General features: G+C 57.8%; 2 protein-coding genes across 3 annotated transcripts; one reads left to right on the top strand and one right to left on the bottom strand.

Moving 5' to 3' along the window:
* Nucleotides 1-84: 84 nt before the first annotated feature.
* On the bottom strand, nt 85-11,412 carry supt5h (SPT5 homolog, DSIF elongation factor subunit). 2 transcript variants are annotated; one of them, XM_088428174.1, is made up of 29 exons: nt 10,987-11,412; nt 9,207-9,360; nt 9,063-9,131; nt 8,576-8,587; nt 8,424-8,493; nt 8,146-8,214; nt 7,816-7,881; nt 7,694-7,724; nt 7,549-7,617; nt 7,194-7,445; nt 6,801-6,890; nt 6,650-6,720; nt 6,455-6,560; nt 6,000-6,090; nt 5,786-5,922; nt 5,432-5,587; nt 5,205-5,351; nt 4,361-4,507; nt 4,163-4,288; nt 3,771-3,852; nt 3,591-3,701; nt 3,341-3,443; nt 3,155-3,261; nt 2,227-2,332; nt 1,995-2,153; nt 1,464-1,632; nt 1,039-1,236; nt 836-931; nt 85-348 (listed from the first exon to the last, which is right to left on the bottom strand). In XM_088428174.1, the coding sequence occupies exons 1-29, from the start codon at nt 11,071-11,073 to the stop codon at nt 208-210; spliced, it is 3,222 nt and encodes a 1,073-aa protein (XP_088284300.1). In that variant the 5' UTR covers nt 11,074-11,412; the 3' UTR covers nt 85-207. The 2 variants fall into 2 exon arrangements, with proteins under 2 accessions (XP_088284300.1, XP_088284299.1); XM_088428173.1 differs by having other exon boundaries at nt 3,765-3,852.
* triap1 (TP53 regulated inhibitor of apoptosis 1) lies at nt 11,000-12,514 on the top strand. Its single transcript, XM_088428202.1, has one exon. It carries the CDS (start codon nt 11,886-11,888, stop codon nt 12,222-12,224), a length of 339 nt encoding a protein of 112 aa, XP_088284328.1. The 5' UTR covers nt 11,000-11,885; the 3' UTR covers nt 12,225-12,514.
* The last annotated feature ends 141 nt before the right edge of the window (nt 12,515-12,655 follow it).

Here is a 12,655-nt window from a genome sequence, read left to right on the forward strand (position 1 = left end):
CGTCATGCGTTTGGCGCCCCGCTTTTGTTGTCGTTTTTCTGCCCGGCGCGCGACTAAAGCCCACTTGAAAAAGGCGCGAGCGGAGCCCGTCTCCAAACTTTATTGAGTGGCGTCGACGCGTATGTGCCCTAAGCTAAGCGGAATCTCCAGGAGCCGCCGAAACAAGACGGAGTCAAATTGGGCCGCGACGATGCGGGGGGGGGGGGCTCAGTGGCCCAGACACCCCAGGAACCTCAGGTTGAGGATCATGAGCTGGTTGTCGAGGACTTTGCGAACGATGCCGTCGTCGCCGTCGATGCTGAGCAGGGTGCCCGTGGCCTCGCGGTGCTCGCCCAGTATCACCTTCACCTGCGGGCGCAAACGCAACGGCGACGTCATTTTCTCACGCGCGGCCGCCTCGCGTAACGCTACGGCAAAGCGTTTGCCAAATGGCGGGGCCCGCTCTTCGAGCGGGGTCAAAAATATCACCGCGCTCCGATGACGGCGTCATACGTATTAGCGTTTCAATTTTGCAAACGCGCGGCAGTTATTTTTTCTACGTGGGGGGGGGGGGCGCCCATAGCAGTGAACATTTTCAGGCGTTGAAAGTAAATATACGTATTCATATCTGACGATGTTATCCATTCAAAGTCAGCCCGGTCGCTCCCAAAAAAGAAAACCGGAGGCAACTTTATGGGTTATTTTTCCCGCAAAACAACCACAAATACTCGACTGTTATCGGAAACAAACCGCGGTCGGAGCAAAATACAGGCAAAGAACCCGCCAGTGAGATGCGGGAGCCTAACGGTCCGCCAGACTTTCTTTGTTCAGCGAGCGCAAAGGCCGCCGTTCGTACCTTGTCGTTCTTGGCGGGCGTGACGGGCTCCAGGTGGTCGGCGCCGACGCTCACCACCTTCTCCGACTCCTGCATGAAGACGGAGCACATGCCGCCCTGCCCGAGGCCGGCGGACGAGTCGAGCTTATTCGCCGGGGCCGAGTCGGGGCGCGCCATCATAAGAGGAAAAGCGGCGCGAGCGGCAAACGGAGGGGCCGCCTCACCGTGACGCTGCGGATGACTCCCGTCTGCCCCGTCAGGTCCATGAAGGAGTCCTTGATGCGCACCAGGATGTCGGTGGTGACCCAGTCGCCGCCGCCCTGCTCGATGTTGGAGCCCGGCGTGTGGGGGTTGTAGCCGCCGGGGGAGGGCGCCCCGGGCGTCATGGGGCTGTAGCCCACCGGGCTGGGGCTGGGGCTGGCCTGCGGGGAAGGCCGGACCGGACGCCGGCCGCGTCAACCCTCGGCAAGCGGCGCCGACGGGAGCGTGGCATGGCTCCGCCGAACCCGCCGCGCCCCGGGGGCCGCCTTTTCCGACATTTCTTTGAAATGAGCGCCGATCCCTCCTTCCCTCCCTCCCTCCCTCCCTCCCCCCGAAAGGAAAGCAAAGTTCCGCGGGCGGCCCCGACGGCGGAGCCCTAAGCGGTTACCTGGTAGGCCATGGGCGACGGGGTGGGGTGGTAGCTGGCCGGAGAATGGGTGTTCTGGTAGCCCACGGGCGACGGCGCCACCTGGTGGTAGCTCTGAGGACTAGGACTAGGTTGGTAGGAGCCTTGGGGCGAGGGGGCGGTGTAGGGGGAATACTGCTCCGTGTTGTACCTGCACGCAAGCCCGCGACGCAAAGGTCAGCGGCCCACGCGCCCTCGCTCGGGACGCGCGGAAAATAAATACGCAAACGATCGGCGGCCGAAGCGTTAGGGAGGACGGGTTCGCGTCCCCCGTCCCAACGCGGACGTGTGAAACGCGATCGCGGCCGGCCGCGATCCTGGAGCCGCTTTCCGCATTGTGCCCGTCGTGCACTTTGGAATTAAAACCGCGGGGGAACAGCATGCCCCCGAATCTTTTCGGCGATACGTTGCCATTGAGGTAAAAAAAAAAAAAAAGAATCAGACAGAAAGCATGCACACCATCTGCGAGCGGCTCCCGAACCAGAGGTTGAAGAAACACATCTGAACACTCACATGGCAGGCGTGCCCGGCGTCTGAGGGTTGTACTGATTGTTGACCTGCGGGGACGGGACTTCCGGGTAGCCCGGCGTCTGGGGGTTGGGGGTCCCCCCGTAGCCCTGAGGCGAGGGCGAGGGCTCGTCGTCAAAGCCAAAGTCGTACTCCTCCTCGTTCCTGGGGGGGCCCGGGGGTTAGCCGAGCGAGCGAGCGAGCGAGCGAGCGAGCGGCGAAACCACGCGCGCTTCACCTGGACGGCGTGTTGGGGTTGCTGGGGTCCCAGGCCCCGCTCTGGCCGGGCGTCCTGCTGCCGTCGTGCAGCGGCGTCTGCGAGCCGCTGTGAGGGGTGCGGCTTCCTGCGCGGGGAGGCAGGAAAAAAAAAACAAACAAAAAAGTTGGGCGGTGGCTTGCGCGCCTTGAAAGCGAGAGACAATTTCTCTCTCCAAAAAGTAGCGGCTTTCAGGGAGGTCCGAGCACGCCGTCGATTGCGCCGTCGACTCGGCCCGTTCCCCATTTCGAACTATCTCGACGTGATACCGATTGGATATCGGGACGGCGTTGGGCGAGTTGCGTCAGTTCCCTCTTTTACCAAAGAAGTCGGGTACTATTTGGGATAATATTAGAAATGTAACGTTCCTTTGACACGACCCGCAGATACGGATTCGCCGTAGCAAACGTCGTCACGGCTTCGCCAACGGATGCCAAACTTCGGTTCCCTTTCTGGGCTCCGCCTTGGCTCGCGTTGCCCCCGGCCTCCGCTTCTCCTCGGGTTTCCCGGTCGCCCTTTTTCTTGCTTTCGTCCCCACTCGCTGCGGAATTCAATTAGTGGCGTTTGGGCGGGCAGAACATTCAAATTATTTTAAAATTTGCGGCTAATGCCCGGAGCTCCGTAACCATGCCGCCGTCACATATAGCGAACGGAGCTCATTACGCGCATCCGGCGCAATGACCTGAAACTAAACCAAAGTCGCTTAAAGGCTCAAAGTTGGTATAAAGGATGGCGCCCTCGGACTCACTGGAAACATCACGTGAAAGCATCAAGTAAAAGCGCCCGAACGACCGCGCGGCAGCAGTACGACGGCGGCCGAACGAGCCGCATTCATGCGATCCGCCGCCTCCGTCCACGCGATCCATCGAATAAAGGCTTAAATGCGGAAACGGAAGGGGGCCGGCCTCACCGTCGTGCAGCGGCGTTTGAGAGCCGCACATGGGCGTGCGGGAGCCCGAGCCGTACATGGGCGTGCGCCCGTGGGTGGAGGTCATGCCGCCGTGCTTCTGCGCGCCCCTGGATGGGAGAAAGGAGGCGCGAGCGCGTTAGCGAGCCGCCTCGCCGCCGCGGAGGGAGGGGGGGGGGGGGGACTCGCATGGTGGTCAAGCGTTGTCTGTCCACGGAGATGGTCTGGCAGGTGGAGTGAAGCTCCACCCTGGCGGTGGACTCGGTGGCGTCCTTCACCACGCCGATGTAACCTGGCCGGCCAAAAAGGATCCCGCGTCAGGGGGACCTCGGACACGCAAACATTTTCCCCTTTCGTATCCCCCCCCCGAAAAACGGACCGGGCGGACCGCGCCCATACCGGGCGAAGGCCGACAAAGGCGCGGGAAACGGGACGCTACCTTTGTACGGCCCCTGCGAGATGCGAACCGTCTGACCGATCAGCTCGTTGTCTCGTCGTCCTCGGCCTCGCCCCGCGCCGCCGCCGCCGCCTCCTCCTCGCTGCTGAGCACCTGCGGGGCGGGCGCGCCGGCATCAAACGCGGCGTTCGGGAAGAGGCGCCGGGCGCCACTTACCGCCGCCGCCGCCGTGATGCACGGGGCTGCTGATGCGAGGGCTCATGGGAGCGAAGCCGCCCACCGTGAAGTTGGTCACGTCTCTGGGCTGAAAGGCGCCGGGGAAACTCGTCTCAATGTATCGCCGGCCGCCGTCGAGGCGCGCCGCGGCAACCCGTCCCTTTTCGCAGCGGTCGCGCGCGCGGTGCGGATGGCGTCACTCTCTTTGCCTATCTTTACCGTAGCGGCGGGCGGAATCATCAAAGGCTTTTATATCTGGTTATTTGAGAAGCATCAATCGATCCCGTCTCAGCTAACGTTTCGAACCGAAAAAAACAAAACAAAAACCAGAGCGTGCGCCACGCCTGCCGCGACGGCCGGCCCCGAGACCGCACCGCAGGCGGCGTGGGCGGGTTCACCTTGGAGCCGCCGGCCAACACCAGGTGTCGAGTCTTGCAGACGAACATTCCTCCGTTCTCCACCAGCTTCTTACAGTGCAGGAAGGCGAAGCCTCGGAACAGGTGGCGGATCTCGCCTTCGCGGCCCTGCGTGCGGGCGGCGCGCCGTCACCGGGGGACGAGGGCGGGCCGGGCCGGGCCGGTCCCGAGCGCCCTTACCGAGTGCGGCCCGTCGATGACCTTGACTATGTCTTTGACGTGGATGTTGTTCTGCTCCGAGTCCAGGGCCACGGCGAAGCGGTTGTCCTTCTTCCGGTTGACCGCCTGGTGACGCACCGTCAGCACTTTGCCGTGCATGTTCAGCACCTGCCGGAGCCGCGCGGACCGCCGCTTGAAATGGGTCGAGGGGGGGCTCCTTCACGCCCCTGCTAAGCTGCGCATTTGGATTTCTCTAACGTTACTAACGAGGAGAGACGGACAGAGCGCAACATTTATATTGAAGGCGGTGTCTGTCGCAAGATGGCCGGCGCCTCCGAGCTCTACTGCGAAACACAGAGCGGGGTGGGGCGCCATCTGAGTTTGGCCGACTCCGGTTCCTCGCTTCCACACCATTGGTTTTTGATTGCGGCACCTATTTTCGCCCCCCCCCCCTTTTTTTTTTGGGGGGGGGGGTTACCATTTATGAAATTCCATAGGATTCTTCCAATGGAGGTATTTCGATTTCCATCGAACCCGCGAGTTTGAATCAGTCACACGGCAGCTTTATTTTGGAGACCCCCACCTCAAGACAATAGCGAAACAATAACACAGCGTCAGAACTTTACTCTTTCGGCGCCGAGCGTTAAACGCAGGCGCCGTGGCGTTAAAGATGGCTTTCCGTCCCTTACTTACAATTACGAGCGCGCGATGTACGTCGAGTACGTGTGGCAACGCTGCCGCCCAACGGCCACGGTTATCACTAAAGCGCTCGATTGGCTCGCTCAATTAGATAAGGACCGGTCAAGGGCGTCAGCTACCCTCCGCAAAAAAATTGTAATAAAAAGTCCCAACCCAAGCGGGTCACCTGGAAGGTTTCTCTCTCCAGTCGCACGATGACGCCCACCGTCTGCGGGTCCAGCTGGACCAGCTCGCCCCACTCGTGCTGCCCCCCCGCGTCCACGCCGGACGCGGTTTCCGAGCAGAGCTGCAGATCTCTGGGCAACACCTTCAGCTGCGGGCGGGACGGCGCAAAGAACGTTCGGGACGATCGACGGGCGGCTCGGACCGAGACGGCGGCGGCGGAGAAGCTACCTCGTGCATGGTCAGGTCCGAGAAGAGGATGACAAAGTTCTCCTCCACGCGTACAATGAGACCCGTGTCGCCCTCGTATCGGCCGGCGATCACTTTCACGTGGTCGCCCATGCGGAAATATTTCTTCAACTCTTGGGCCGGGAACTCCAAGGGGTCCTACGGACAGGTCAGGGTCAGAATCGTTTGCGCTTCAAACGAGGATCGGCATCCATTTGTATTTCAGGCACTCGGATGCCGTTGAATCCTTTTCGTTCGAATCGGTTTCCCTCGCGGGAACGAGGACGGACTCGGACGTGGGTTCCATCCGCCTCCCTCTTTTATTGAAAACCATGCCACCATGGCGCCCCGACGTACCTTGAGGTCTTCGTGCTTGGGCATGATGGTGATTTTGTTGCCGTCCACGCTGAGGATCTTTCCCTGCAGGTTGATCAGCTCCCCCTCGCACACCTCCACGTTGTCGCCCGCCTGCAAATTGTGCTCGCGCTCCTTGCCTGCACGCGCACAAAGGCGGGCGTCGGTCGCCGAAGCCACACGCGGGCCCGACGGCAAAAAAAAGCCCGGCGCCGACCTGACTCGGTGACCACCTCCAAGTCCAGTCCTTCCGGCTGGTCTTCGAACTTCTCGAGCTCGGACAGCGTGGGCTTGACGCCGTCTGTGATCTGTCAGGAAAGACGCGCGTCTCCTTGTCAAGCGCCCGACGCTTCATTAGAGTATTTAGGCTTTTGACATTTTTTTGACAACTCTCGATCGTCGATCGTTCGTAGAGACCCCGTGGAATTGGAGTTTCCGTCCCCGTCGAATTTCAGCCTTTCAACTCTAAATCCCGGACGAGAGCAGACCGGCTTCCGTTTGCCTCGAATCCAAAGCAAACATCCCGCTTTACTTTGGAAAACCGCGGTCCTCGCGAAATGACCTTGCCGCGTCGTCAAATTCAAACGATCGTCGCTCAACCGGCGGCGGACATTTTCTTCGAATGGCGCCATCCGAGAATTAACGACCGACGGACGGCCGTCGGGGGCTCACCACCGCCGACATGGCGAAACTCTTGAAGAGGAATCCTTTGCGGCTGTAGCGATTGGCCTCGAAGATCATGAAGTCGCCGTCGTGACTGACCTCCCCTCCGAGCGACCTGTCGATCAAACGTGGACGCGCATCACTAAAGCGCCGGCCGACGGACGGACGGACGGACGTCCGACGTATCCGTCCGGTAGGGAGGACCTGATTTTTTCCGCGTCGAAGAGCCTCTGAGGAGGCCTCTTGAACTTCTTCCTCTTGGCGTACCAGTCTTTCTGGAGACACGCAAAGAAAGGCGCAAACTGCTCCATCTGCGTGGACGCCCGTGCGCGTGCGTGCGTGCGCGTCGGCCTACCAAGCTCATCTTGGCTTTGATGCGATCCAGTTCGATGCGCGGGATCATTTTGAGCGAGATGGTGTTCTGGCTGGGCTCCACGTAGTCCACCTGGAGAGCAAGCGACCCGACCGTAAGAACGCGACGCCGTCGGGACGGAAAAATATCATCCGTTTGGTCTTTGCGCTCTCCCCCAACTATTCGGGTAAATCCGAGCGCCGGTGACAAGAATTCTTATCCGCCGTGTTTTTAAATTGTCGCTTTCGTTCTTTATTTGACGCCGGCGGGCAGCGCTCCTTAGACCGTTACGCCAAAGGAGCACTGTCGTAGCGACGCACGCGCGCCAACCGTTACTTTTGCCCCGAAAAAGGCATTTTGTTCCGACGATTAGGCGGCGGGCGCGGCCGAGAGTACCTGCGCGATGTCGTCTTTGTAGAGGCCCCGTTTGAGGCGGACCCAGGATTTGGGCTTGAGGTTGGTGACCTCTTTGACAACCTTGAGGACGTCCGTCATCTCCTTGATGGGAACCATCTGCTGGTTCCAGTAGCCCATGCGAAGGTTCCCGATGCCCTCGATGGCGGCTTTCACGTGCGTCTGCTTGTAGGACTCCACGTAGATGTAGCCCTTCACGTGGTCCGGGGCCACCACCGACTTGATCTGGAGCGGCTGCGCGCGCCGCCCGCACTCGGCTCAGTACGGGTCTTTGTCTCCTTTTGGTTTTTTCTTGCCTTCTTGCGGTCGACCCGGACCGCCGGGGCGAGCTTCTTACCGTATCCGTGAACTGATAGGCGATGAATTTCCTCATCAGCGCGATGGCCGTGGCCCTCTCCTCACCGATCTGAGAAGACAGGACGGCGTGAGCGTACGTGTGCGAGCGAGCGAGCGAGCGCTGCGCGCGCTTGTAGGGCTCGCACCTTGCACTTGACGGTCCACAGATTAGGATCCCTGATGTTGACAAATGCAGCGGAGCGATTAAAAGAAGAAAAAAGTAAGCCTCGCGCGGCGCGATCCGCCTGCCGGCCACGCGCTTACGTACTTGACACCGGGAAGCAGCTGCTGCTGGGTGATGTCATCGGAGAGCTCCTCGGATCCTCCGGAGTAGCTGCGCCAGACCCCGGAACAAAACGTCGGTATATTCCCGCGCCGCTTACTTAAGGGATCCGAAGCAACGTTTTTGACGAGCCCTTCGCCCGAAGAAAATTAGCTCGACGCGAGACTGCTCGATCGCGATTTCGGCCGGGAAAAGCGAATCGATCTTCTTTAGCCCTTCATAAGAAGCGGGTGGATTGGAACCCTTGAAAACATCAACTTGGACTTTTTCTTCTAATGGCAAAATCGATGTGGACACAAGCAAAAAAATACTCACTGCTCGCCTCCGGAGGACTTGGCGTACTTCCTCATGTAGTATTCGCCCAGCGCCTCGGCCCGAGAGTCCCTGCGAACGACAAAGGCGCCGGCGCGCTCTCATTCTTCGGCCGACGGAAGCTCCGGGTTCAAACCGCGGCGGAGGTCTCCGTCGCCGCCGGTGCCGCTTACGGCCGGCGACGAGCGCTTTGCTTTTGGACCCGACTCATTCGACGGCAGGGACGTTCCATCCCAGGTACCGGAGCGTTAAACGGACACTTAAGACGACCCGGGTCTCACCTCAAGAGGTTCTGCAGCCTCCGGGAACCGGAGTGGTCTTCATCCAGGACCACGTGATCGATGTTGGACACTGAAAGCGGGAGGACGGTCGGCGTCACGCGCGAGCGGGCGCATCAAAGACGGGCGGCGCCGGCTCCGACACCGACACTCACCTTCGGCTTCCTCTGCGTGCGACCGCGACGGGGGGGGCGGCAGGAGGCGAAGTGGATTAGGAGGAGGCGAGGGGAAAGAAAAGGGGAGAGCAGATATGAACGGCCGACGTCGGATGTCGGCGTCGCTCGGCCGGCGTGTTCTCACAGATTTAGTTTAGCGTCTACAATTCGCCCGCCAATGATCCGATGAAGTTTTACGACGCCGTTTTGGACTCAATCATGGGCGGCAACCTTTTCGGACCCGGCGTGTTATAAGAAGGCGTGCGGCCTGCCATTTTTATTTTCCAAACTTCACTTCTTACTACAGCCGAAAAACGACAAACATATAATAAATATGTCAACAACTATTTCAAATGGAAAGTCTTGGGGAATAAAAAGGCCACTTTTGTCGGGTGATTTAGTTTCATTTGCAAGCTTGCTTTCTAAAAGGGGTCCCCGACTCCATTTGGCCTACTTGAAGGGAGCCGCGTCTTTGCGCCGTCCTCACCTTTTTCCAGGATGTCCTCCGCGCCTTCCTCCCATTGGTCTTCTTCGTCCTCGTACTCGTCGTCGACGTCTGCGTAAACAAACGCGTGAGCGGGTCGCCGAGGAGGGAGCTTAAGAGCGGAGGTCGAAAAATGAAAACAATTACCGGCTTCGTCCAGGATGAAGCCTCCGTGACGGGGCTTCTTCCGCGGACGTTCCTCGTCATCTTCCTCTTCCTCTTCTTCGTCGTACTCGTCATCCAGGTCCTCGCCCTCCTCCTCGGCCACTTTGTCGCTACCCACGGGGCTGCCGGGCTCCTCCTGGATGCCGACGCGACAAGTTCAGCGCGCCACCTATTAAGATGATCTCATTGCGCGCTGTGCTGATCTTGAATTTTGTTTTTTTTGGGGCTGTGTTATATACAAGTACCATTTTATAGTTTGGGGTATTTGTCCGAGCTTTAGCACGTTACGGATCCGGCGCGGGCAACCCGCAGCTCCGGAGCCGCACGTGGATTTTTCATCCTTATGTTGCGGCTCTCCCCGGTCGAGGAAAACAAATAACGCTTACGTTGGATCGACGACGGCGCAGCAAGCCGCGCGTTTCTTTTCGCGGTCAATGAAGTTGGCCCGATTGGGTGGTTGGGCCACATCTATTGGACGCCTTTGGTGCGGCGGGAAGCGAGCCGGTCGAAATACAGCGCGGACTTCAAATTTAACATGGCACAATTTCAAAGTCAAGTAGCAGTAACACAAAATCAATGTCATCTTAGAGGTCCCGCCCGTGAACAATTCAACCGTCGAGTCAGCGACGTTCAGTTTGTTTTCTTGAAACCGAGACGGTAACAACCTCAGCTGACACAAACGCCGCTAAAAGCTAAATTACCAAAAAAGACAAACACGCAGGAAATGCAGCGTTCCAGATTAAAAGCGGATATGTAAAAAGAAGATAACGCAGCTACGTAAACAAAACAAACTGGCGCGCTCGAAGAATTCTTAGCGCAGAGTAAATCTCGTCGTAAGGCCCCGTTTGCGAACGCGGATGGATTCGGACGTCGGTTCGGTCTGCCGGCTTCTTTTTATGAAAATAACGTGCTCCAACCTTGGCTGCGGTGAGCAACTCCCCTGGGTTCTCACACCCAACCGATTGCGTCCGCTTCCACCCTCATAATCATCTCGAGAATAGCTTTGAGATATACGTGACCATAATAATAAAATCATGTTAAAGGTTGCCGAACCCGAAGGATGTTTAGCGTGCATGGTTTTGGACTGCGGAAAGAAGCCAGAGCGCCCGCAATTCAAATCTAAAGTACAACTTTGAGGCAGACATGTCAACCACTGGAATACCATTGTAGATATTTAGAGCAATTGATCTCTAAGACCGAATCCAAGGGGCTAGAATCCAAGGGGCTAGATTTGAAACGATCAAGCACTGTTTTTTTTTTTTGCGGGGGGGGGGGGGGGGGGGGGGGGGGGATGCTGTATCAAAGAACTGGCGCTTCAAGACTTGAGTTCTTGTGCTAGCGTCCCTACGGTTAATCGTCATTGGGTGTACGACTAACAAAGCTGGTGGTAAAGTTTAAAAATGCGCCGGTAACTATGCGATATACAGTGGGGCAAGAAAATAAAATCAGACCCGATGAAGAGGGCGATTCCAAAATTGGGACATTTTTGACTTGATTTTTTTGGAAAAGCACACCTTCACTCGCACTCCACTTGAAATTGCACTTTTGTTTTGTTTCCCGGCAAAGTGGTACAAGAGGGTGTCTTTCCATCCCATAGCATGTTAGGTATTCTGGCCACGTTTATCTTTTCGATGACCTTAACTGAGCGCGCGTAACACCTCGAGGAGGGCGAGTAGGGTGCCGGCTACGGTGTCAGCGGTGGGCATCGGCGATGGCGATAGCGTTGGCGTCGGCGTCGGCGTCGGCGTCAGCGTGAGCCTACCTCGTTGTCCTCCACCTCTTCGGCTTCTCCGTCGCTGCTGCGCTCGCTCTGGTTGTCGGAGAAGTCGCTGTCGTCGCTGTCAGACATCTTTGGCGCCGCGAATGAAGTCAAAACTCGTAACAACCCCGAGCCGTCGTTTGAATCGAGCGCGACCCGCTGCGCTAAAGCTAAGCTAACAGCCGCAGGGGAGAGAGGCCGAGCAGGGCCAAGATGGCGCCGATGCGGACTGCCTCAGCGGGCGCTCGGAAACGGCGACGCGCTCTTGAGCTCCGCAAGTGCTACCTTCCCTCGTCGGGCTTCGGCCGCTCGCTTAGCGGTGAGACGAGACGGGGGAGGATGAAAACGTCGCCTTGTTTCGCCGTCTTCCTTTGCGGAGCCTGAATCGGCCGCTGCGATCGATCGCGAGATTTGACCGAACGTGCTCGATCTCGCGAGAGTTTCTGTGGCAGCAAACGCGGAAAAACACAAGTCTCGCAAACGTTGGCCAATTGACGACGAAATGGAGCAGTAAAAACACGCGTCGTATTTGATTTGCCCATTAACTTCTCAGAAATCGGTTTCCAAGAATGTACGGTAATTAAAACAAAAACGTGACACCAGCAGCTAGAGAAAATGTATGTACGTGCTAAAAACAAACACATTTTTCCCCATTATGTAGTTTTTTTTTTTATTGTTCAAAAGGAGCTTTTTTTTCTCCCCAACGCATTCCCTGTTCGCGGGGAGAGGTCCCGATCCTGTTTGATGCATTTTGAAAACGCGACGTTTCCATGGCCTTTTGTTTGTTTGTGTGTGTTTTCGTGTTATTTACGCTACTTTAGCGTAACACAGCATACGGTTGGATTTAAAACGGCGGAGAAAGAGCTCCTCTCAACTGCCGGGATCTTTGGCCGTGACGTCAGATGCAGTCTTCCGGGGCTGCGTCAAGTGACGTCATCGCAATCGCTTTCCCCGGCTCGCGCGTGCCTCGCTCGTGTTTTCGCTGGCGATTGCGGGTGTTTTGCGCGGCCCGGGAGATGAACAGCGTGGGCGAGGCTTGCACCGAGCTCAAGCGGGAGTACGACCAGTGTTTCAACCGATGGTTCGCCGACAAATTCCTCAAGGGAGAGCGAGGCGCCGAGCCGTGCGCCGACAGCTTCCGCCTGTACCAGCGCTGCGTGCAGAAGGCCATCAAGGACAAGGACATTCCCGTGGACGGCCTGGACTTCATGGGCCCCAACAAGGACAAGCCCGACGGCTGAAAACGACCCCCCGCCCCCCAATAACGCGCGCAGTCGCCTAAGTGTTGGAGCTGCTCCCCCTTGCGCATGCGCGATCGGGCTTGATGGCGCGCCGCTTCGCAGTCTTCAGCGCGAATCGGGGACGGGAAGAAATTAAAAACGCAATTCAGGACTACGTGAACTTTTTTTTTTTCGATGCAAAATGTATCTCCATGGTGTCGCAATGATTTTTTTTGTTTTTTTTGGGGGGGGGGCTCTTTTTTGGAAATAAACGGAACAATGTTTGAACAAACAACGTTTCATGACATCTTTTTGTGGTGATCGCACACGGAAAATTAAGCAGAAAGACTTTGGACCGGCAAACTCATTCGTAAGTAGGTACTAGAGATGGCGAAATGAACCTCCTCGAACCTCTTTGCACGTGGCTCAAGGTTTCATGGCTCGAACACCGG

This window comes from Hippichthys cyanospilos, chromosome 11 (assembly GCF_059441005.1).
Source record: "Hippichthys cyanospilos isolate Australia breed blue-spotted pipefish chromosome 11, RoL_Hcya_1.0, whole genome shotgun sequence".
NCBI lineage: Eukaryota > Metazoa > Chordata > Actinopteri > Syngnathiformes > Syngnathidae > Hippichthys > Hippichthys cyanospilos.

Bases quoted from the DNA above. Each gene is read 5' to 3' on its own strand.
- supt5h (XM_088428173.1), bottom strand. From the start codon at position 11,073: ATGTCTGACAGCGACGACAGCGACTTCTCCGACAACCAGAGCGAGCGC. The intron at 7,725-7,815 runs GTACGTAAGCGC...TGTCAACATCAG, and splicing joins CAGCTGCTTCCCGGTGTCAA to GGATCCTAATCTGTGGACCG. The intron at 7,446-7,548 runs GTAAGAAGCTCG...CGGCGCGCGCAG, and splicing joins CCTATCAGTTCACGGATACG to CCGCTCCAGATCAAGTCGGT.
- triap1 (XM_088428202.1), top strand. From the start codon at position 11,886: ATGCAGTCTTCCGGGGCTGCGTCAAGTGACGTCATCGCAATCGCTTTC.